This window comes from Daktulosphaira vitifoliae, unplaced genomic scaffold (assembly GCF_025091365.1).
Source record: "Daktulosphaira vitifoliae isolate Bord-2020 unplaced genomic scaffold, ASM2509136v1 Scaffold_1, whole genome shotgun sequence".
Lineage (NCBI taxonomy): Eukaryota > Metazoa > Arthropoda > Insecta > Hemiptera > Phylloxeridae > Daktulosphaira > Daktulosphaira vitifoliae.
The window spans coordinates 61,258,390-61,282,890 of record NW_026099572.1 but is presented as its reverse complement, the minus strand read 5'-3'; the positions used below and the strand labels follow the sequence as shown (position 1 = coordinate 61,282,890).

Here is a 24,501-nt window from a genome sequence, read left to right as displayed (position 1 = left end):
TCCAAAAAAATTACAAATTTAAAAATCGCTAATTTTCGAAATTTTTTCAATTTTTTTTACTAAAAACTGTTATAACTTTTTCAAAAATAAACGTATCAATATAATTCTTTTTTTTATAGATGCATGATGTCATTACCTATCATTTGATATATTTTTTTTGTAAATTTGACTTTTTGTCTGCCCACAGTAGTGGATTTAAAATGATAACTTTTTCACAAAAAATTAACTTTTTCAACTTAACTTTTGAAAATGTTACGGAAGGTCTGACACTTTTATATATATCTTAAATTAAAGCTAATGTAATGTACTTTAATTTGAAAAAAAAAAATTTGACCTCTGGACTTGTCTTCATGAAGAAAACGGCTATCGAATGCTATTTTTGTGTGAAAATTCTCGATTTTATAATTTACATTTTTTACTTTAAAGTGCTATAACTTTTTAAAAAATGTATGGATCAATACAATTTTTTCATGAGAAGTAGTATTTATATACATCTTTCATTGGATATACTTTTTTTTTAAATCAGACTATTTCCCTATATATGGGGGGGCTTCAAATATAAAAAATGCATATAGAAAGTAGAACTTTTTCAACTTAACTTTTGAAAGTGTTCCGGAAGGTCTGACACTTTTATATATATCTTAAATTAAAGCTAATGTAATATACTTTAATTTGAAAAAAAAAAATTTGACCTCTGGACTTGTCTTCATGGTGAAAACGGCTACCGAATGCTATTTTTGTGTGAAAATTTTCGATTTTATAATTTACATTTTTTACTTTAAAGTGCTATAACTTTTTAAAAAATGTATGGATCAATACAATTTTTTCATGAGAAGTAGTATTTATATACATCTTTCATTGGATATACTTTTTTTTTAAATCAGACTATTTCCCTAAATATGGGAGGGCTTCAAATATAAAAAATGCATATAAAAAGTAGAACTTTTTCAATTTAACTTTTGAAAGTGTTCCGGAAGGTCTGACACTTTTATATATATCTTAAATTAAAGCTAATGTAATATACTTTAATGTAAAAAAAAAAATTTGACCTCTGGACTTGTCTTCACGGCGTAAATGGCTACCGAATGCTATTTTCGTGTGAAAATTCTCGATTTTATTATTGATATTATATTTAACTTTATAATGCTATAACTTATTGAAAAGTTTATGGATCCACACAATTTTTTTATGAGAAATGATATTTTTTAATAAACCCTTTTTCATTCGACATACTTTATCTTAATCGAGATATTAATAAGGAACCAGCAGATCAAGTAGCTTTTGGAATAAAACACCAATTTTTTTAAAATTAAACACTATCTAAAGATTTGCATCGAAGCGTTTATTTTTGATAGTGATTTTAATCACTGTCAGATATCATTATACTTGATCCAACTATGCCACGTCACCACTGTGCCGCGACCCCCTTGTGCTGGGTTGTTTTTTTTATTTTAAAGTTACAAAAGACAGGTTCTGGTGTTAGAATTGGTAAAATATTTTCATTTTAAAATTAGTTTTTATTTAAATACCTTCGAGCAATAAAATAATATTTATAAAAAAAAGTTAATTTTTAGTTTGATTATCAAAATAAGTATTTTTTAAATTTTTTTTGATCTTCAAAAATTTACAAAAATTGCACATTAAGAAAAGTCAAACAAAAAAAAATGTAAATTCTTCATTATACAAACTAAATATAAAATTAAATTAAATTAAATAAAAAGATATTATTAATTTTTAATTTATCTACCTTAATCAAAAACGTGTATTTATTTTAACAAAAGTATATACCTACTCACACATATTTTTTTATAGTTTATTGTAGTAATTAATAATTACAATGAATACATAATTTTGTTTTGCACATAATGACATGTATAGGATTCGATTATCTTTTTGTAAAAATATTATATACAGGTTTTCTTATCACATATTTGAAATTAGGTCGTAAAATTAGTTTAGACAAATATATATATTTTAAATTTTAAAAAAAACCCAGCACAGGGGGGTCGCGGCACAGTTGTGACGTGGTATAGTTGGATCAAGTATAATGATATCTGACAGTGATTAAAATCACTATCAAAAATAAACGCTTCGATGCAAATCTTTAGATAGTGTTTAATTTTAAAAAAATTGGTGTTTTATTCCAAAAGCTACTTGATCTGCTGGTTCCTTATTAATATCTCGATTAAGATAAAGTATGTCGAATGAAAAAGGGTTTATTAAAAAATATTATTTCTCATAAAAAAATTGTGTGTATCCATAAACTTTTCAATAAGTTATAGCATTATAAAGTTAAATNATAAACTTTTCAATAAGTTATAGCATTATAATGTTAAATATAATATCAATAATAAAATCGAGAATTTTTACACGAAAATAGCATTCGGTAGCCGTTTTCGCCGTGAAGACAAGTCCAGAGGTCAAATTTTTTTTTTTCAAATTAAAGTATATTACATTAGCTTTAATTTAAGATATATATAAAAGTGTCAGACCTTCCGGAACATTTTCAAAAGTTATGTTGAAAAAGTAAATTTTTTGTGAAAAAGTTGTCATTTTAAATCCCCCCCTGTGGGCAGGTTAATTGTCAGATTTACAAAAAAAATATACCAAATGATAAGTAAAGACATCAAGCATCTATATAAAAAAAATTTATATTGATAAGTTCATTTTTGAAAAAGTTAGAGCATTATTAAGTTAAAAATATTAAAAAAAATTATTTTACAACAATCGTAATTGTTTATTAACTTTGATGTCAACTTTCACCACGAAACAAGTCCAGAGGTCAAATTTTTTTTTTTCAAATTAAAGTATATTACATAAGCTTTAATTTAAGATATATATAAAAGTGTCAGACCTTCCGGAACACTTTCAAAAGTTAAATTTCAAAAGTTCTACTTTCTATATGCATTTTTTATATTTGAAGCCCCCCCATATATAGGGAAATAGTTTGATTTAAAAAAAAAGTATATCCAATGAAAGATGTATATAAATACTACTTCTCATGAAAAAATTGTATTGATCCATACATTTTTTAAAAAGTTATAGCACTTTAAAGTAAAAAATGTAAATTATAAAATCGAGAATTTTCACACAAAAATAGCATTCGGTAGCCGTTTTCACCATGAAGACAAGTCCAGAGGTCAAATTTTTTTTTTTCAAATTAAAGTATATTACATAAGCTTTAATTTAAGATATATATAAAAGTGTCAGACCTTCCGGAACACTTTCAAAAGTTAAGTTGAAAAAGTTCTACTTTCTATATGCATTTTTTATATTTGAAGCCCCCCCATATATAGGGAAATAGTCTGATTTAAAAAAAAAGTATATCCAATGAAAGATGTATATAAATACTACTTCTCATGAAAAAATTGTATTGATCCATACATTTTTTAAAAAGTTATAGCACTTTAAAGTAAAAAATGTAAATTATAAAATCGAGAATTTTCACACAAAAATTGCATTCGGTAGCCGTTTTCACCATGAAGACAAGTCCAGGGGTCAAATTTTTTTTTTCAAATTAAAGTACATTACATTAACTTTAATTTAAAATATATATAAAAGTGTCAGACCTTCCGGAACATTTTCAAAAGTTAAGTTGAAAAAGTTAATTTTTTGTGAAAAAGTTGTCATTTTAAATCCCCCCCTGTGGGCNTTTGTGAAAAAGTTGTCATTTTAAATCCACTACTGTGGGCAGAAAAAAGGTCAAATTTACAAAAAAAATAAACCAAATAATAGGTAAAGACATCAAGCATCTATAAAAAAAAAATTATATTGATATGTTCATTTTTAAAAAAGTTACGGCAGTTTTTAGTAAAAAAAATTGAAAAAATTTCGAAAATTAGCGATTTTTAAATTTGTAATTTTTTNAATTTTCAAAAATTAGCGATTTTTAAATTGTAATTTTTTTGGAGGTTTCCCCCATTTATAGGGAACGAGGGAAATTTTTTCAATTTTGAAGGGTAATGTCTTCGACTAGATACGATTTGTGATCTTTTGACGTATCGTTGAAAGAAATCCGTTCAGTGAGAGCTGAGAAAAAGTGGTAACAGACACAAAAAAAAATAAAAAAAAAAACATATCTTAGTAAAACCAATACCTTCTCAGCTTCGCATCGAAGCTAAAATTTAGCATAACCATTTTATAATTTACCAAAGATAAACTTTGTTAAAACAATATATTGTTAATGTTTATTAGTAAATGATCTGTTCATTTTCAAGTTTGTAAAAATTTTAATTTTTCATCATATCAATTATATCTTTTATAATTCTATAACTAATTCTAGTTATGAATGTGTTAAAACTTTCATGGATTGTCTTGTTGCTTGAAGTTCTTGAGGATATATCCATGTTTACAGTTGAGTTCTGACGTTTCGGACTCATTGCAGAGTCCATCTTCAGAGTGATGGTTGCTAGTCGGTGGCTGCAACTATACTGTATAGTCTATACTGTATACTGTATTTTCTTAATTTCACATTTACTTAATTCAATTATTATTATCATAAATTAATACTAAATATATCTTATAATATAAGTATTATATTACTACTCCAATTTTTAAGCTCAATTACAGGCGCATATTCAGATAACTTTCATTGAAATAGTTACATATTTATAACCAAATTTAGCGTAAAAAGAATTCATTTTCTTTTAACTTTTTTAATGCATATCTCAATGTTTTATATCGTAAAAGAAACACATGAAAAATTCAAATTTTGACAAACTTTGAAGTACTGTAGATAATTTACTAATGAATATGAACAAGATATTTTTGTATCAACTTTTTGCTATATTGAAATTTTTTTTTAAAAAAATTTTATAGTCTTAACGTATAACAATAATTTAAAAAATAAGTTTAACGCAAACATTGACTGAATCAAAAGTTATTAAAGATGTCAAAAAATACAGAGTATACTGGTATATAGGGTGATTTTTTTTATCATAAACCACTCAATTATTCATAGAAAGACATTTTTTTTTTTTTTTTTTATACTTTTAGTTATATATTATTCTTGAATAATTAGCTATGTATTATTTTTTAAGTTCATCCCTTATACTTTTAAGGGTGATAACTTTATTTTTTCAAATGAGAGTACATATTTTGAATTTAATAAAATGTTTGAGGTATTATTTTAATATCAAATGGCATTTAAATGTTTACATAATTTTTCTCGTTTATTAGACATAAAACTTAAAAGTTTCAATTTTTTAAGTATATATATGTTTATATTATACGAGGGATTACAAATACAGATAGTGAATTGTTTTATATAATATCGTTATCACAGATATGGAGCGTTTATTGTCAGATATAACTATCGACAAATATGTTTTCTGTACTGCCAGTTGGTGTATTTATAAATGTTAACTCACAAAACTGTGCTTTACAAACACACTTTAAGCATATTTTTTGATAAAGTCATAATTGACAATAAATGCTGCGTATCTGGGAATAGCGAGGTCATAAAAAAACAATTAGCTATCTGTTCTTGTAATCCCTCATATATTATCTCAAAAATTAAAACTTAAAAGTTTTATATACAATAAAATGAAAAAATTTGAATCGAAATATAACTTTAAATTTATTTTTTCGTCATTTGAAGTTGAATTTTACAGAAGTTTATTTTAAAAATTGTAATTTTTTGGAGGATTTTCCACATTTAATAATTGTTTAATAATTTAATTGAATAGAGTCTTAAACTAGATACAATTTGTAATCTTTTGGCGTATTGAAAGAAATTGGCTCCTGTAAAACTTTAGGAATAGTGGTGACAGACACAAAAAAAAGTAAATAATAACACATTATGATCAAATTAATACCTTCTCAGCTTTTCATTGACGCTCAAATGTATTAACCATTTAATAAAAAATATAGCCTTGCATTATCATTTTTTTATTTAAATAATATAAATAGCAAACGGTACTTTATACTCTTCAATTATTTTTTCAAGTTAATGTAATAAGTTATAAGGCTGATTGATTTCAATTCTAAAATCTTTTCAGTCTTAAAATGTAACAACTTTTTATTCAATTTTATATCTAAATGTATTCACTTTTAGATAAGAAAATCAAAATGCAAATATACAAGATAGTTTTGTTTTCCACATTCATGTTTACTGTAATAATATAATATTTATATATTTAACAATAAAACTATATTTATTTTATATACAAAATAAAATATCTTGGGGATTATAGTTATTAAATAAAACTTATGCGACGTCATCAAATTGGGTTGTTACAAAGTTAGAAGAAGATCCAGACATTGTAGATGAACCGTCCAATAATAATTCAGGTAATATATAACACTTACATAAATTGTTTATCTCAGCTATATATTACTAAAGATGACTATATTAAATTTTCATTAAACATACATATTGCTACTACTTGTTTATCAATTATTTGTTTTTGAAGAATACCTTCTTAAAAGAGGTTTGGGATGGACAGTAAATAAAATGAAATACGATTGGGCATGTGTAACGCGCATGCACATTAACATCTCGTATATTAAATGAAAACTGCCAGCTAAATTTCATTTTATTTTGTTGGATTTAATCTTAAAAAAATAATTCATATTTTACACTTATGCACTATATCGACTATTAATATAATTGAAAAAAAATTTGGGGGCATAATAATTTTGCTCCTAAATATTTTTTTATTCATTAATATTTCATGTGAAAAACAGTACTTTTACAAATATACAAATTGTGGCTAAAATATTAATAGTAGAAAAAACTGGGGGCATATTCGGAAGTGTCGAAAAACTTACTACATAAAATTTTTTTTAAATATTCCACAACTCAAATTTTATCGAGCTGTAATAAATCAGATTTTTATGAAATATTTCAGATTCGTTATCGAAATTAAAATATAAGACAACTGAATTATTACATAGTAAACAACTTTTTTTATATTTAACTTTTGAGCTAAATTTAATTTCCTAGGCATATATTTATTATCATTTTATTCTTTAGAAGTTAATATTAATAATACAAAGACATTAGCAAATAATATAGCAAATAGGACTAAAAAAGGTGAGATATGACCACTAGAATTAACACGTTTCAATATGTAAATTGAAATTATAGCTATTATAAATTTATCACGACTTATAATAACAATATAACTGAATATTTTAGCTTTAAGCAATGAAAGTGCACAAAAGGTGAAAACTGGAATTAAAAATGCAGTCAACTCAACCACAAATTACGTTATACAAAAAAGTAAAGGTCAAGAAAAATAATCTTTCAAATAAAAAGTTAAATTATTAATTATATATATTATTTAAGGAACGTAAGAAATGTATCAATTAATATAACATTACATAATATTAATATTTTAATAAATATTACTATTACGATATATTTGAATAAATTAATTCATAAATCTTAATATGTATAAATACTATTTACACATATTTACTAAAAAAGTAAACGTTAGAAATGATATATTAAATATAAAGTTAAATTATTACTTTTGTAAATTATTTAAAGACTATGTTAAATATGTATCAGCTAATATAATACTACGTTATATTGATATTTTTATAAATATTACTATTAAAATTTATTTAATATTCTTTATTACCATAAAAATGTTCAATGTGTGTAAATTATTATTTCCATTCTTATTGTTTTAATAAAATAATATCTTTCAAAGCAATTCAGCATAGGCGCAGTCTGAGTGGATACTTAACAGGATGAAACCATCCAAATGCTAATAGTTACTTAATAAAAATACGTTTAAACAGTTACAAGTAATTTTTTTTTAGTCAAAGAAAAAGTTCAATTAGATTTCCAATATTTGTTCAAACTGCGCCGATGCAATATACCGAAAACACTTTTACTGTAGCTAGTCTCAAATGTATATAAAAACATACAAATCACCACTTTAAAGAATCTTATTGAGATTTTTTTAATAATGTTAATAAAGATATACATATTTCAATTTATCACTATTATTATTTATTGAATAATTCCAAAATGGCAATCAGGATAGATTACAAGCTAAAAGTAAACACAAAGGTAATCTAAATACAACACAAAGTGATCAGTTATACATCCTTCTATTTCTCGAATTTAACATACAAGGAGGGTGATGGTCCTCTTTTACATGTTAGAGGGTCAAAGATAGTTCTTGGCTAAGCCAATGATGGAAGTATACAACACAAAGTGTTATATTAAAATAACTAAATTTATAAATATAATACTTCATCGAATTGAAAATTATGAATTATTCATCATGGCGTAAATAGGAAAATAATAATTTAAATAGCTTAGTACCTAATTTTAAATGATATGTTTAAAATTAATACATGTATTATGTACTTACTCATTCTATTCTACTATAATTACGTGTACAAGGCAACTTATTTAAAATCGCTTTTTATATCATAAAAATTATTTTTCATAAAAAAAAATGGAAATAAAAATTATAACAACACAACAAACAGTAATACTTTACACCAAAATAACATTTTTTTTAACTTCAATATAGAAAGCAAGGTGTCGAAACAACATTTTTTTTTTTTTTAAGTACATCACGTAACATAAGATTTAATTTAACATATGTTTAAAGCTCTGAGTATTTCCAAAACAATTTAAAAAGTTAAGTTGAACATTTTTTACTTTTTGTACGTATGTTTCAAGTTTGAACTCTCTCTGTATAAGGGAAAATGGTCTGATTTTTAAAAAAATACGTCAAATAAGAGGAAAATATTTAAAATACTTCTAAAAAATCATAATAATAATAATGCTGACATAAATACAACACAAAGTAATACATCAATATAACTAACTTTATAAATATAACACTTGATTCAAATGAAGATTATGTGTTATTGATAATACATAATGTTGCTAGTTGAATTTAACCGGCAAAATTAGGGAAATAATTACTTAAATGTATTATACAATTTGATAGTGAGTTGCTTGTATATATAGGTTTTGAGTAATAGGATTAATATCATATCAATTAAAACATAGAAAATTATTTTTAATTTGTAGAAGGAACATAAAAATTAATTTAGCTTAATACTGTTAATATTACTTTAATATTTTTAAGCATTACTATTTAAGACACAAAATAGCTTAGTATCTAATTTGAAATTGTTCCTTAATATACACTCATTATTTCTACAATATATACGAGTGCAAGGAACTTTATTTATAACCTGTCTTTATGTCACAGAAAAAGGATTTTTATAAAACTTCAAAATTACTTTTGAAAAACTTAAAAATTAAATTTAGTGATCATAATCAATATCAAATACCTTAAAAAATATATATATTATAAATGTAAAAAGGTATTATTCATATAAAAAAATACCTTTACTATTACGAATTATACAAACTACGCATAATAATAAATAACTTGTTTAAATAACACATAATTATATAATTAATTTTATCTTTTTTAAGTAAAAAAAATTAGTTAATCACTGGTGACGTCACTCTATTTAAAATTTATAAATCCTACCAATTTTTATAAGCAACACAACTAACTTAAAAATTAAAAATAATATAATTTTTTAGCATCATGGTAATCGATAGAAAATATTAGACCTTAAATTTTAAGGTTCAATATTTTCCCTGGATTTTAATCAGACTTAATTTAATCACATCAACGATAGTTTATTCCCAAGAAAGACCGATTTTACTTATTGTTCCATTATTATAATAAAAAAAAACAATAAATACTTTTAGTTAAAATTATTTAATAAAGTCGTTTTTAAAAATTAAATGTTAACAGATTCAAAAAGTACTAGTTCAAAGTTTTTATCGACCAGTCATTTTTTTAATTAAATCATTTTTTATTTCTATAAACTAAATAAATATTTATTTTACCATTTAAAAATGATGACACCCGTATAAGGTATAAGGGATGTATTAGAAATATACTTAATAATTAATAAATCGAGAAGTATATAAAATTTTTAAACACTAAAAATAGTTTTTATGAGATATGGAGTGGCTAATATTACAAGAATCAATGTGTATAAAAAAAATTAATAAAAAAATGATATCTGACAGTGATTAAAATCACAATAATAAATAACGCTTGATGTAAATCTGTAGTGTTTAATAGCTTTGTTACTAATTTTACGATATATACGGTCTATTCGAGTCGTATAGTGATTAAAGTTGCTTCAAATAGTCTAAAACTTTTGAAAAAAAATTGATGACATTAGAATTTTAAATGTTAAATGTCAGTAGTATTATACTACTATATATAATATATATAATTTCAAAATTTTATTACTTTAATTTTATTTTTAATTTAAAAATTAAAATAGGTGATATAAATAAACATTTCAAATTTTATCTTCTCAACTTTGTATCAATGCTAAAATATAACTTATCATTATCATTAGGAAATATTTAGTTGAAATTATGGGATATCATAATCATTTTGATTTGAAAAACATTTTAGTAAAACATGTTTTACTCCATTAAAATATAGAAACATGTAGATGAAGTACTGAATAAAAAAAAAATTCAATCTTTGGTAAAAACTTAATAGCTATATTATTTTCGTCAGTAAAATTTGGTAGATCATAATTAATAATAGAATAGTAATAAACATATTACTATCGGATCACAAAATCTGAAAATAATAATAAACGGTTTTTTGCAAATTGAAATATTAAGAAAACTTAACAGATCATTTATAATAATCATTTTTTTTTTTTTTAATAAAAATTGATCACTTGTGGATAATATTTTAAATTATAAAGTAGTAATTTAAACTATAAAGCCATAAAATATATATTTCCCTTGTATACCCCTAGTGATCTTATCATCTAATAATAATCACCTAGTCGATTGTCACATTTTACCAGTTTACACAATTTAAAAAATATATTTTTCTGCGGGTAAAATCCCATTTAGTTCAATTATTGAGAGGATGGCGCAGTGGGAGTCGGTGAGTTTCGGTTTTTCATCGTCATGGCGCGCGACCTTCCCTAATCGATTATACTGTTGGGGTAGTGAGTTAATCGCCAAATGATTAAATGAGGGCCATCTATGAGCTCTTTATTGTGAAGGTGACATTTGAGGCCGACGCAATTGAACATTCCTTATCCAAACCTCAGACAAATTAATGACAAACGTTTCATGTACAAAAAATAAATAAATACCGTTGTTCATGGGCCTTTGTGCATTTTAAGAACAAATTTATCGACCGACAGTAACATACAGCAGCAATACGTTTAAGATAAAGCAAATAATGTCCATGATTCTACTACAGCCATGTTACATCCGTAGCATACAAGAACGCGAGCGAAGACGTTAGCCACCACCACACACACACTACTCCAACAGTAAAACCGGTTAGGGCAGGTCGTGCCATGACAATGAAAAACCGAACTCACCGACTGCTACCGCGCCATCCTCCTTTTGATAACAGAACGCCCCACTTATATTAAGTTCTTTGAAATTTATTACGTTTGTAATTAGTTTTATGGTTTTAATGATTATTTCGATTCAATAGGGTGGCTTAATAATACTTTTGTCCTTCCATATTTTGACGTAGGGAGTGGCGCAATTGTCCCTGTCTCTAATGGCGCTATTGTACGATTTGATGGAATTAAGAGTTTTGGAATAGCTATAAAAATTTTTTGAAAATACCATTTCCAAAAATGTTAAGTTTAAAATATAAAACTACTAGTTTAATTGAGCATCTAACGACATCTAAACATCTTTAGATATTGTAAAACTTCAATAAAAGAGTAAGTATTGATTTAAATGAGTCATCAAGTAAAGTTATAACCAATATTGCTTATATAAATAACCCAGTCTTAAAAAACAAATGTTCAAAAATCAGAAAATAAGAGTTATTTTCATTGAAATAAAATTATATTCCAATTTATACTAGATGATGAAATTTTAGTATGGTTAATTTTATTTTACCTATAAAAATTTATAGTTTTAATGAATTTAGTTATAAAAACAACTCTTTGTTTTGATTTTGTAGACTTAAGTCCCTTTACCCAAATACTAAGGATATATTAAAAAAGTTTTAACGGAAAGCAAAAAAAAATATATGTGGAGAATCTACCATTGAAATTTTTGCTAACCACTTTTACTAATTATATGCTCGAAATTTAATCACAAAATTTTCTATCAGCGTATCCTTTTCAATAGAAAGAAATCGTGTTCTCATCCCTTCATTTAAATACTGCCAAACGCCATGAAATTATTTCACAACAGGTAGTAATTTATTATGTCTATTTATTTTTGAATCATTATAACGTTATAATGATTAAAAAATATATGTCATGGATAGTTCTAATTAGCCATCAAATATACAAAGCAAAAATTGACTAGATTTAAAAACCGTGTTTAAATATTGTAAATGGCTCATCTCCACCAATAAAATTGGTTCATAGTAAAAATTGAAAAGTATAAAAATATATATATTATATTTTTAGTTAGAGCATAATATAACAATTATATATCAAAAGTTTATAAATAATTCAATGCAATAAATATAATATGTATGCTAAGATGGTGTTATTTTTTTTTGGTTTATAATCTATCGTTAATTTCTTCGAAGAGGAAAATTAATTTATTTATTCTCGATGATAATAAATTTATTATAACCATTTTTTTATTGAGAACGATAGTTTTTTCGTTGTCATAAAGAATCACTTATCAGAAAAATTGACCCATTAATTAAAAATCGAATCAAAAACAGTACATATCAGGAACGGTTATCTTATCAATGTTATTATAAAGTCTCTCAAATCACTGGAGATTTTAATATAGTAAAAATAACGAATTACTCTTTCCTACAATAAGTATAGTATAAACAAGTAGTGTTAAAATCTTAGAAATAGATAATATGATGTCGTAACATAAAACAAAAAGTAGAACAAACCATATATAGAAAAGGTAGTAGAGTAGCGTGTACGACAATGATGTTGAGTCTGCTGCCTGGGTATTCACGTGCGTGTGATCATACAGCAGTTACCGTGCTCGGCTGACACTCCGGATTAGCTGTGGGTGTCGAAAAGCAGTTGTTATAGGAAGGGTATGAGGTGCAGATGAAGTGCAAGACACAAGTACTTCAAAGATAGAACGGGGTAAAAAAGACTGATGAATGACATAAGGCACTGGAGTCGACTGACTAAGATGGCCAAGACTTTGTGTTTTTATAATAATTTGAAATTTGCCAATTTCACACGAATCAACTTTAAGATTAGAACTTAAGTAGATGATACAAATAAGTTTTCTTAAAATAAAAAAAATATTTTAATAAATTTATTTTAAAAAAAATTGAATTAGAATTTGAATATCTAAAAATGACATTTAATTAAAAAGTGAAAAATGATTTATTTGACGTAAATCATTTAATATAAACTTGTGTTTTTGAAAAAAAAATGTATGGCTCAATAAATCATTTTAGTTAAATATTTTTTTTATCCACGAAAATTAAGCGACATTACAAAATAGCACGATAATTTATAATATTCAATATAATTAATAATTTCAAAACATTTTTTATAATATATACTTGAATATTAAATTTGTGAATTTATTCAATCTCTTAGATTAAAATAAAAAACTAAGTACAACAAATAGATGATTTTAATTCTTTCTACGTAATTTCTACGTAAACATCACTCTTTTTATTCACTTATCTTTTAGTATCGCTTAACAAGAAATTTAAATAATTTAAAGAAAATGTATACTCATACTAACGTTCTTCATTACTTATTTTTATTTTATTTTTTATAAATATAATACAAAATGTATGATACTTTTCAGTTAAATATAACTACAGAATGAAATTGGATTCGATACGTTTTATCACAGTGATTATAATCACTAGTAATATGTTATTATATGTTATAGTATGGGGACGATTAAAGGGTTTAACCCACTCAAAACAAAAAATATTTTTATACTACTATATTATACTACGATTAAGTTTCACAAACTTGGGATCCTTCAATGTGGCTCAAACAAAATTTATAAAAGCATACAATTCAGCGCCGTTATAATCTAATTTTTTTAGATTAGTATACAGAACATTACATTTATATGAATTACTCTATTATTTATACAGTATAAATAATTTCGAAAATTTTTTTTATTTATTTTTAATTACTTATGATTCTCAAATTATTAGCTATGGCTTTGCAAAGATGTCAACATTTTTTTTTTTTAATGGTAACATATTTTGCATTAAATAAAATTTTTAAAGTTTCTTTTTAATAATAAATGGCGTTTAAATTATTAGTATAACATTATCCATTTAATATATTTAACAGTTTAATGTTTTGAATTTTTTAGTTAAAATAAATTTATAATATACGAGAAATTATACTAAACTAATATTGTTTGATTAAAAAAACTTTACAATAAATTGTTGTTAAATATATTTTTATTTCAGAACTCAGGGATAAAAAGCTCATACTAATTTTCTTTAGTGGGAACCCCTATTTTTATTATTCGATTATATTATAGGGAAAAAATGTGATAGCGAAAAAATAATTTATTTAAAGTGTAGGCGCAGATTAGATAAAACTGTCCTTATCTTATTTGTGGTGTATGCACAACATATAATATGAAAACAATAACATCGACTGATAAAAAAAATATATTTTTAAACAAAGTGCGTCTTGGCAAAAAAAAAAAATTGTATTCATATTTTGTGCGACTTATAGTTATTATTATTATTATTATTATGTAATGATTTATGTTAGAATGTAATTTCATACATGTATAAATAATAATTCATTTTTCTCTGACTCTTAATACTGACAAACTCAGTAACAGCTGTAGCAAAAACATTCAGAATTTAAGAATTATTTTTATTGTTACTTTATTTATGCTTAATTGATTTTTTTTGTTTTTCATTCACAATTGTTTATATTTAGTAAAGGTTGTGTACACATAACGAAAAATAAAATTAATGTTTACATGTCTATTTTACTAAGGTCTTAGAAGTTTAGTGCAGTCAAATGGGAAGACTTAGGTAGGTTAAATATTTTATAGTTTTCATTATTTATTTTTTTGAACAAATGTTTTGTATATCTTAACAGTACTTTAATAGATTCAACTATTGTTGTAAATTAAAGTGAATAAAATGATAATAGATATTTAACTGCCCCCAATTGGCCATAACTGAATTTTAATAGTAATTAACACATTCTGTAGACCATTATCTATTTAATTTTACACTATTGCAGAACTATAAATTTTGAAAGATTTAATTTTTTGTATAATTTACTTTAATTGTAAAAATTTATTTTAAGGACATGGTCATAGATAATCAATAATAGTCAATCACTTTTATTAAAAAAATGTTTAATTATTCTCCTGACTCGTAAATTGTGAAAAACAACCGATTCGTGAACATAATTTTTAATAGAATAATAATTTACAGTTAAAATTTTAAGTTAAGTCCTGTAGTTATGAAATGAAAAATACAAAATTAGTGATATATTTTAAAAATATACTTAAAATAGTATTACTTAAAAATATTAAATAAAATAAAAAAATAATGTTATTTATTAAGTTGATGTTTTAAATTGAATGGTGCATGTGCTGAAACATACTTCATAAATTTTTCGGGTTAATTTTGAGAGACATTTTTAAATTTTGTTTGTCCTTTATAGCAGCTGTCAACATACAATAATGCAAGTTGTAAAATGTTTTTTTAAAAGAGCAAATTTGAATAAATTAATACAAAATGTCATACCAAAAATTACAGAACAAATAACTAAGTTCAAAAATTTCCTTGTTTTTCCTGTATATTACTGTTGGAAAATAACTTTGCCATTACACATTTAACTATAGTCTTAATGTGTTTTCTTCCGATATAAGATAAACAAATTTAAATAAAAACAATTAACAATATATAAAATCATCAAATTTTCTAATGATTTGAATAAATAAGTAAAAATTCATATAAAACTATTATAAAGTTGCTATCTTCAATGATTTAATTCATAAGAATTTCAAATTAATCTCATTATTAATAGGCACTCAGTCATATCAGTCATATAATTACTTTTTGTGTAATTGGAATTTTATGAATGTTAAACAATGAAGAATTTCTTCAGATAAGTTTACACAAAAATTTAATAAAATTGTTATAAATTTATTACTAAATATTAAATACATAATTGACATTTGATATTAAGCTAATTCTAACCAAAATCAACCATATCTTTAGGAATATTTTCTATATCAGTAAAAGTAGAATTTGTTTTTAACTCATTTTTAAGTTTTTTTACCTAAAAATCATTTAAGAAATTATTTAAAGGTTAACATAATAAATACATATTATCTAATTAAAGCTAATACACATTGTAAATTTAAAATTTAACTTAATGATGTTAACCGATTTAACTTTCAATTATTTGTTGTTGGTATAATGTTAATTTGTTCATAATTACTCTTGTAAATGTAGGTAGATGACTTTTTTGGGGAGGCTGTACTTTCAGGATTGACATCAAATTTTTTTTTAATTTAATGACTTATTAAAATTTTTTATTGCTTGACATAATAGTTGTAGATTTATCATCATATACAAATTGTTTAACAATTGAGAGTTTCAAAACTTTGTTAATCTCAATAGATTTTTTGCATTTCATAACTATCAATACTTATCAGCAAAACCTTAATTCTAAATAACTATTCATAATATTAAAAAAATAAAATAAAAAAACAGTTGTTAATTGATCAATAATATGAATTCTCACATTTCAGTTTTTAGACAGAGGTGACTAAACACATGACAAATTATGAGCAGTTACTACTTTATTGTAGTGACACTTATGTTTAAATATTTTTAGTGAGGGTGACCAACCAGTTGGTAATTTACATTGTTTAGTTTTATCCAATTGGTTAGAAATTGAATTATTATCACAGCTACTGTTATCATCAACTAAGTCTAAATTTTAATATATATTAGAATAGTTACCATAGTCAATATCTTTATTATTATATCAATAAAAATAGTAACAAAGTAAATTGATAGATTCTTCTTTTTATTCGCCTTAATCCCAACTACTTAGGGTAGGTCACCCTTATTCTAAACTTCCACTTGATACGATCACCCACGTCATCTATGCTCACATCAACCGTCCTTATATTGCATTCAATTACATTCCTTCATCTCTTTTTTGGTCTTCCTCTACCTCTTCTTCCTTCAAAATTCATTTCTATAACTATTCTTACAGATTCCGATTCTTCTTTCCTCATTACATGACCAAACCATCTAAATCTATTTTCTCTCGTCTTATCTACGACTGATGCTACACCTATACTCTCTCTTATATGTTCGTTCCTTATCCTATTTTCTATAATCACTCCACTCATCCATCTAAGCATTCTCATCTGTGCTCCACTTTCTTGTCAACTGCCCAATACTCTGAACCATACATCATATCTGGTTTCACTAGTCTTATGGAATTTACCTTTCAGCCTCATTTGAATTTTTTTATCGCACAACATACCAGATGCTTTTCTCCACTTTAACTACCCGCACTTAATCCTGTGTCTTATATCCTCGTCAATACTACCGCTCTTTTGCACAACTGATTCTAAATACTTAAAACTTTCCACCTTTCCTTTTGTGACTGAACTCCTCATTTCACCTACCTCGTGTTCTCCCTTATTAAACTCATACTCTGTATACTCTGTCTTACTCCTACTTATTCTTAAACCCTTTTCTTCAAGAGCTGATCTCTACACCTCTAGTTTTAATTAATTTCCTCTCTATTTTCTCGTATTAACACTAAGTCATCAGCGAACAATATACATTACGGCACTTCTTCTTGTATTTCTCTAGTAATTTCATCCATCACTATAAAAAATAAGTAAAGGCTTAAAGCAGAACCTTGGTGCACCATACTTTTACCCTAAAACCTTCTGTTACTTTTCCTACGCTTTTTACCCTGGTACAAATGCTGTCATTCATATCCTCTATTATATTAATGTACCTATTCGGGACTCCTTTTTTCATTAATGCCCTCTTAAAAACCTCTCGGTACTCTATCATACGTTTTCTCTAAATCTATAAATACCATCCATACATAGCTTTTTCTTCTTTTGCCTAAACTTTTCTATTAGTTGTCTCACACAAAATAATGGTTCCATTGTTGACATACCAGGCATAAAATACAAACTGGTTTTTGGACACTGATGTCTCATTTTTTATTCTCTTATCTACCTTTTCCCAAATTTTCATACTATGACTCATAAGCTTTATGCCTCTATAATTTCGACATTCCTGTATGTCTCTTTTAATGTTATTTGATAGATTACTAACTAATATATATTATACTTAAATTTAAACTATCTAAAGGCTTAACTAAAAATGAATCAGTTTTTTCAAACTTCTTAGTTAAAAATACATTTCTGCTGGTATAAGGATCATAATATTTGTTTAAAACTCTATAGATATGTAGTTAATTAATATCTTTGAATCCTATATAGAGTGTTCATTAAGCAAGGAAATGAGTTTCTTTGGTTTTCATTGTTTGTAAAAATTGACTTGTTTACTTACTTACTGAATATTTTGTATCTATCAAAAAGAATTGGACTTAATGTTAATTTTAAGTTCATTTTTAAAAACATTATTATACTGAGGGCCTGTTAGATCGTTAACCAATGGTCCATTACTATGGGACTTCTTATAAATAATTGGGCTGCTACTATAGTTAAATATTTATGATTCATTAAATGTTAAATACTTTTGGTAATGCTTTATCACTTTTTATAAAAGTTGTTCGTATTTTCTTATCATACTCTTTAATTGCTCGTTAATGTTTTCAAAAGGAAAACAAGAAAAATATTCATTTAGTGAATCAAATTTTTTATAGTCATCAGCTAAGTATATAAGTCCATGAATATTAGAAATTGAAAATTGTTTCTCAAATATATCTTTATTAGATAAAAAACTTTTAAACTTTTTACAAAATGTATTAAGATTTTTTGACAAAACTGTACAAGTTTAATACTATTATTTGTTGTTAAAAGAATTTTTATTTTCACATGTAAGCAAATAAAATGAACATAACATTTGTCACCAAATATACTTTTTGTTATAATTGAACCAGTTTAAAGAATAAATGACCAAAAAATGAATAACCAGTCACTTTTCAACACAAAACTTCATTTACTCCTGTAGGTTTTCTATAAAAGTCACTGGCTATACATTTTTCTAATGATAAAATATGATCACAAATATTTAATACTAAATCTTAATTTTGTAAAAGAACGTAAGGAGGAGAATTGTTCAGCATACCCAACTATTACATAATTAATTTCTTTAACACCACGAATATAGTTAATGGATATAATCTATGCTAAGACTATTTAGCATATTTATATAAGAAATGTCAGTAAGTAAGAATATATTATCAGATAATGAATTCTTTTAGCATAATTTATTCCTAAAAAACTCATGATACTATTTATACAATGAACTTCTATAGGATATCTAATACACGAGTTATAAATATTGTGTCCTTTAATACATAATATTTAACTTTAATTTTTTGAAACAGTATACTTGTCATCTAAAGTATTAAACATATCATTAAATGGTTCATTATTGTCCATTTCAAAGCTAGAAAAAATATTACCTACATTTTCATAATTCAATATTAAAATTGTAGATAGGGTTATTTAAAACAAGATCAGGTAAATTATTTGTATGGCTAATATTAACATTTAACCACAAAATATTAATTATAGGTTTAATGCACTTGATTCAATCTGATGTTAGTTATTAAAAAGAAAATCAATAGTGAACCTCTTTAAAAAAATTTCTACATTTATTAGACTTGCTAGGTTTTTTTGACATATCAAAAAAAAATGTAGTAATAATAATGTAAAAAGTAATAAATTTCACTAAGACTTACTGTAGTTTTAAATAATTATAAATTATTTATACTCACCGATGACAGATAATTCACACATAATGTTATATATACACAATATTGTCAGTCAGAAATAGTACTACTTAAAATTTAAACACGAAAGAACAATACGGTCACAATTTAAGCATCTCCTCATAGACAAGAATACCGGTGCTGTCACTAAAGTGTCGCGTGTGTTTGTTGCATATAAGTTAAGGATTTCCCGAGTTCTCGATATAATTAGATTCAACAACAGATGGAATTGCTGCAACAATTCAATTCATGCATCAACAATGTATGTGTGGCGGATTTAACGAGGGGCACATTAGGCTTTAAGGTCATTAGGGGGGCTTCAAATTTAGAAATTAGACACATAAATCTCTCTGTAATTTTTACCTATGTACGAAATATTACATATAACAATACTTAATAAATAAAATAGAATGTAGTATATTTAATTTATCAAGTATTGTTGATTTCTAATTAATATTACATTTTTATTAAAAATGTATATTACATTTAAAATAGTTATTATATGTATAAACTTATTTATATAAGTTGTATTTATAATTATAATAACCTAAGTTATATCAAGTAATTATTTAATTATCGTTTAAAGGTAAATAATTACTTTATAGCTGTACTCTATTGCCTAGAAGGCGTTTACCTACATAAATATAAATCAAATTAAAATCTAATAATAACTTATAGTTAACTTCAACTATAGACATTAGATATTAAATGTAAAAAATTACATACTTAAATTTTAACATTAAATTTAAGTACATTTATTGAATATTTTTTGAACACGAAATTTTAATATTTTGATACCAAACAAAATTTAATATTTATTCAATAGTTTTGATTGACAAATTATATGTGGACTTTAACAAATATCAATCGGATTACTTGACACAAACGCCGTTGAGTACATCATATCATGTGACAGTTGATTTCTAGCATCTTTGTTTACAAACCCACGCCCACTCATCACAGTAAATTCAACTTCCTGACCATAGTAAAATACTACGGGACAATTTGGGGCGGTGGTGAAACTTGTAATAGTTCAATTATTAACATTTTAGTCGTATCTATCTACGATACTAGTAAAATGTTTACAAATATTGTTAAGAAAAACAAAATATTTGTTCACAATAATGAAGTAATGTAATCATTGAATTATTTAAATACCTAAAGTTTATCCACTACTCCTAGATGGTCCATTTAACGATATTAATAGTAAATCACACTATATTTAGGCTGAAAACATTCAACTCGATAATAAATCGTCTATTTTACCAATTTAGTTTTATATTAAATTTTTTTAAGAAATATTAAATTATTAGAGAGTACTCCCAAATAAGTGAACACCATTATTATTACTTATAATTATATTTCATCTCATCGAAGTTGGACAATTTTGTTAATTTATTATGTATGAGCTTGCTAACAAAATTCTGATTAGAACTCTAATCTTGAAAAAAACTAAATATTCCTGTTGGATCTTTTTAGTTTTTTTATCTTAATTTAAATCAAATAGGTTTGATTTTTATTTAACATAGCTAAAAGTATTGACACTTTAGTTATGATAAAATTATTAATTTTATACCTAGATATAATAATTTAGTCAATAATAAATAATCTTTTATTTAATTTTGTAATTCAATAAATCTTTAATTGTACAATAATTAACCAAGTAACACGAACAATTACTTAAAATATCAGGAGAAGAGAGTAGGACAAGATGATTTTCTTAGATTTAAAAAAAATTCAGTAATATTTACCAATTTTTTATGGAAATATTATTAAATATATTAATCAAACATTGAAAAATTTTCCAAAGATAATTTATATTAACATATATGTTTGTTTTGAATCACACTTATGCATTGTTTTTGTAAAAACAATATAATTTTGTTGTTTAAGTTTTAACTTAAATGTGAATAAATAATTTTTTTATTGCAATAGCTAAAGAAAAATATCACAGAATATAAAGTATTTTTAATTTTAAGTATAATAAAATTCGGGTAATACTAGAGTGGATTTTCAAATAAATTAAAGGTGTTAAAATTAAAATTGTGGCTTCTAAAAATTCTGAAATTCTATATTTTATAAAAAAAAGTTTGCACATAAAAATCTAATGCTTCTAATAACGGAAGCATAGGCACCTGTATACTTTGCCCAATAGAGTAAATATGGCATTGTAGCACATAAATTTTTCTTAAAGTCATTTTAAAAATAATGGTTATCATAATTCAACTTTTAATTTTTGCTACAATGCGTAATTAATATAGTAATGTAATTAATTTTTCAATATTTTTGTAAATAACATTGTAAAAAATTCAATACTATTGGATCAATATTACTTGAAAATTATAAATTGTTTATTTTTAAATATTTCTATTAAAAATTTAAACAAAAATTAATCTTTGTATTATATGCTGGTGATGTAGTTTTGTTAACTGAGGTACCAATCAAACTCTTAAGGAAAATGTTTAAAAATCTTTAGATCCATTTATCAAACATTAATTTTAATTAAAAAATTGACACTCTTTTTAACATTGAGTGTTAAAATTAATACTCAAATTTTACTCTTAAAATTTAATTGGTGTTATATTTGTTCAATAAATTTAAAAAAATCTGGATTTTTTACAAATTTACATTTCTACTATAGTTTATTTTACTTATTATTTATCCCCGGGGTTGTCATTTTTTAAATTTGTACTTGTGTACATAAACTTAAAAACATACTTTGAATAGATAGTAATAAAACCGTTACTTTATTATTAATTCTTCATCATCTTGTTTTTATAATTATTGCTAATATATTTTTAGTTTCGCAAAATATTTCCAACTGTACAAATAATAATTGATAATAATTAATGATATACTCAGACTTCATTAGAAAATGATTATTCTAGAATAAAATAAAATAAAATATTTCCTTCATAGAATTACATATAGATATGTTATGTACTAATATATACATATTATACATGTATATTACAACACTTAAAAAAATTAATATGTTTTATATTAATTACTTTTAATGTTGAAATACCTATAACTATTAAGAAAGCTTTTATATAGTACAAAAATGAATTGCACTTTTTTAGCGTCAGCCGAAATTTATTTTTAAAATTTAAAAAGATAGTGAAAATTATCTAATGTAGATTTTAGTATTAGATCATGTAATAAACATCAAAAGAAGGTTCTAAAAATTAAAATTATTTTCCGATAAGGAAAAATTGGTTTTTAACGAATTAATATTAAATGAGGTATAATACATAAAGAAGCACAAGATTAAAACGATCAAATGACGTGAGGGGCAATGATATTTAAAATAAATATTTTATTCATCAGATATTCAGATAAAAATCATTATATTACAATACGTTATTTCATTTTAATGAATTTTACTTTGACTTAAGTGTTAAAAACAGGAGTATTAAGAAATAACCCACTGGGTGTTTCAGGTTTAACCTACTCGAAAAACTCATTAAAAATAGTTTTTTTAATAAAAATAATGTTATGTGAAATATCTAAAGAAAGATTGGTAAAAATTTGATGTTTCATCTGAATTTCCAGTTTGTTACGATTTTCCTAAAATGGGAACTAGAACTCCTTCGTTTTAGCGAAACTTCTACTCTTCGCATGCAATCGTGGCACTGTGGCTGGTCTCGGCGACATGATCATCGGACGTCAAAAGTTATGGTGACGGTGCGTGTGGTGCAATCATTGTTGGACTTGGTGCCACCGACACTCGTAGACGGTGATAATCAGTTGAACTACCATTTATTCAAAACAGTAGGGCGGCAGCAGACAAAAGTGCCGTTGGATGCGTTCTATTTTTAAATTGCGGAGCGCCGGGGCTTGAGTCAAGATTTTTATTTTTCTAGTGTGTCTTCAATAAATTTTTCCATGAAAGATAAAGCATAAGAGAATTAGGTACATTGAGATAATTATAAAACTCATTTTTAAGTATAACAAAGGGTTGAAAGTGAACTGTGATATTGTGAAAGTACAAGGTGATTATTTAACTGTCTCACACAATATTTTTAAAAAAATATGTCTAGTTTTTCTTTTCGTAAGTTAATAGTATTTTGTTCTATAATTTTCATCAAATAATTTGGTCCTATCACTCCTATTTCCTATTTAAAATAGTAACAATCTAAGATTATTAAATGGAAAAATATATTATTAACTATCTTAAAAATAGAAAAATGATCTAACCAAGATGATGACTGTAGGACAATAACTTTAGACCAAGTATTTGAAAGATAATGACACTTTTATATAAGAGCAGGGCGGAGTAGTGATGCTCATAAAAATCTAGACATAAAAATTAACAGACTCGCGCATGACTTCTAGCCATTTTAGAAAAGTTCTAATAGCTTCCAAAATACTTATTAATCAATCTGTAATTATATATTTGTTCTATTAATCCCAAACTTTTCTTCAAAATAAAAATATTTTTGAGGCTCATAAGGCATTTATTATTCTTATTTTAATAACTGTATAAAAAATGTTAAATATTGAAATTTTCTAAAAATCTTATATAGATAATATACTTAATACATTTTATTTCCAATATTGCACGAATATAACTGAATTTTTTGC

General features: G+C 24.5%; 2 protein-coding genes across 2 annotated transcripts in view; both read left to right on the top strand.

The window, feature by feature from the left end:
- The window catches only part of LOC126895545 (uncharacterized), a 78,170-nt gene that overhangs the window by 31,575 nt on the left and 22,094 nt on the right, over window positions 1-24,501 (top strand). The gene's annotated exons all lie outside the window — the stretch shown is intronic.
- Window positions 1,425-7,951, top strand: LOC126895543 (uncharacterized). The gene is made up of 6 exons (XM_050667521.1): window positions 1,425-1,488; window positions 6,056-6,114; window positions 6,195-6,291; window positions 6,852-6,896; window positions 6,977-7,036; window positions 7,142-7,951. The coding sequence occupies exons 2-6, from the start codon at window positions 6,070-6,072 to the stop codon at window positions 7,243-7,245; spliced, it is 351 nt and encodes a 116-aa protein (XP_050523478.1). The 5' UTR covers window positions 1,425-1,488; window positions 6,056-6,069; the 3' UTR covers window positions 7,246-7,951.

Excerpts from the sequence above, each read along its gene's own strand:
- LOC126895543 (XM_050667521.1), top strand. The coding sequence starts at position 6,070 with ATGCAAATATACAAGATAGTTTTGTTTTCCACATTCATGTTTACT. Across the intron at positions 6,115-6,194 it reads TTTCCACATTCATGTTTACT|TTATTAAATAAAACTTATGC; the intron begins GTAATAATATAA and ends TGGGGATTATAG. Across the intron at positions 6,292-6,851 it reads ACCGTCCAATAATAATTCAG|ATTCGTTATCGAAATTAAAA; the intron begins GTAATATATAAC and ends GAAATATTTCAG.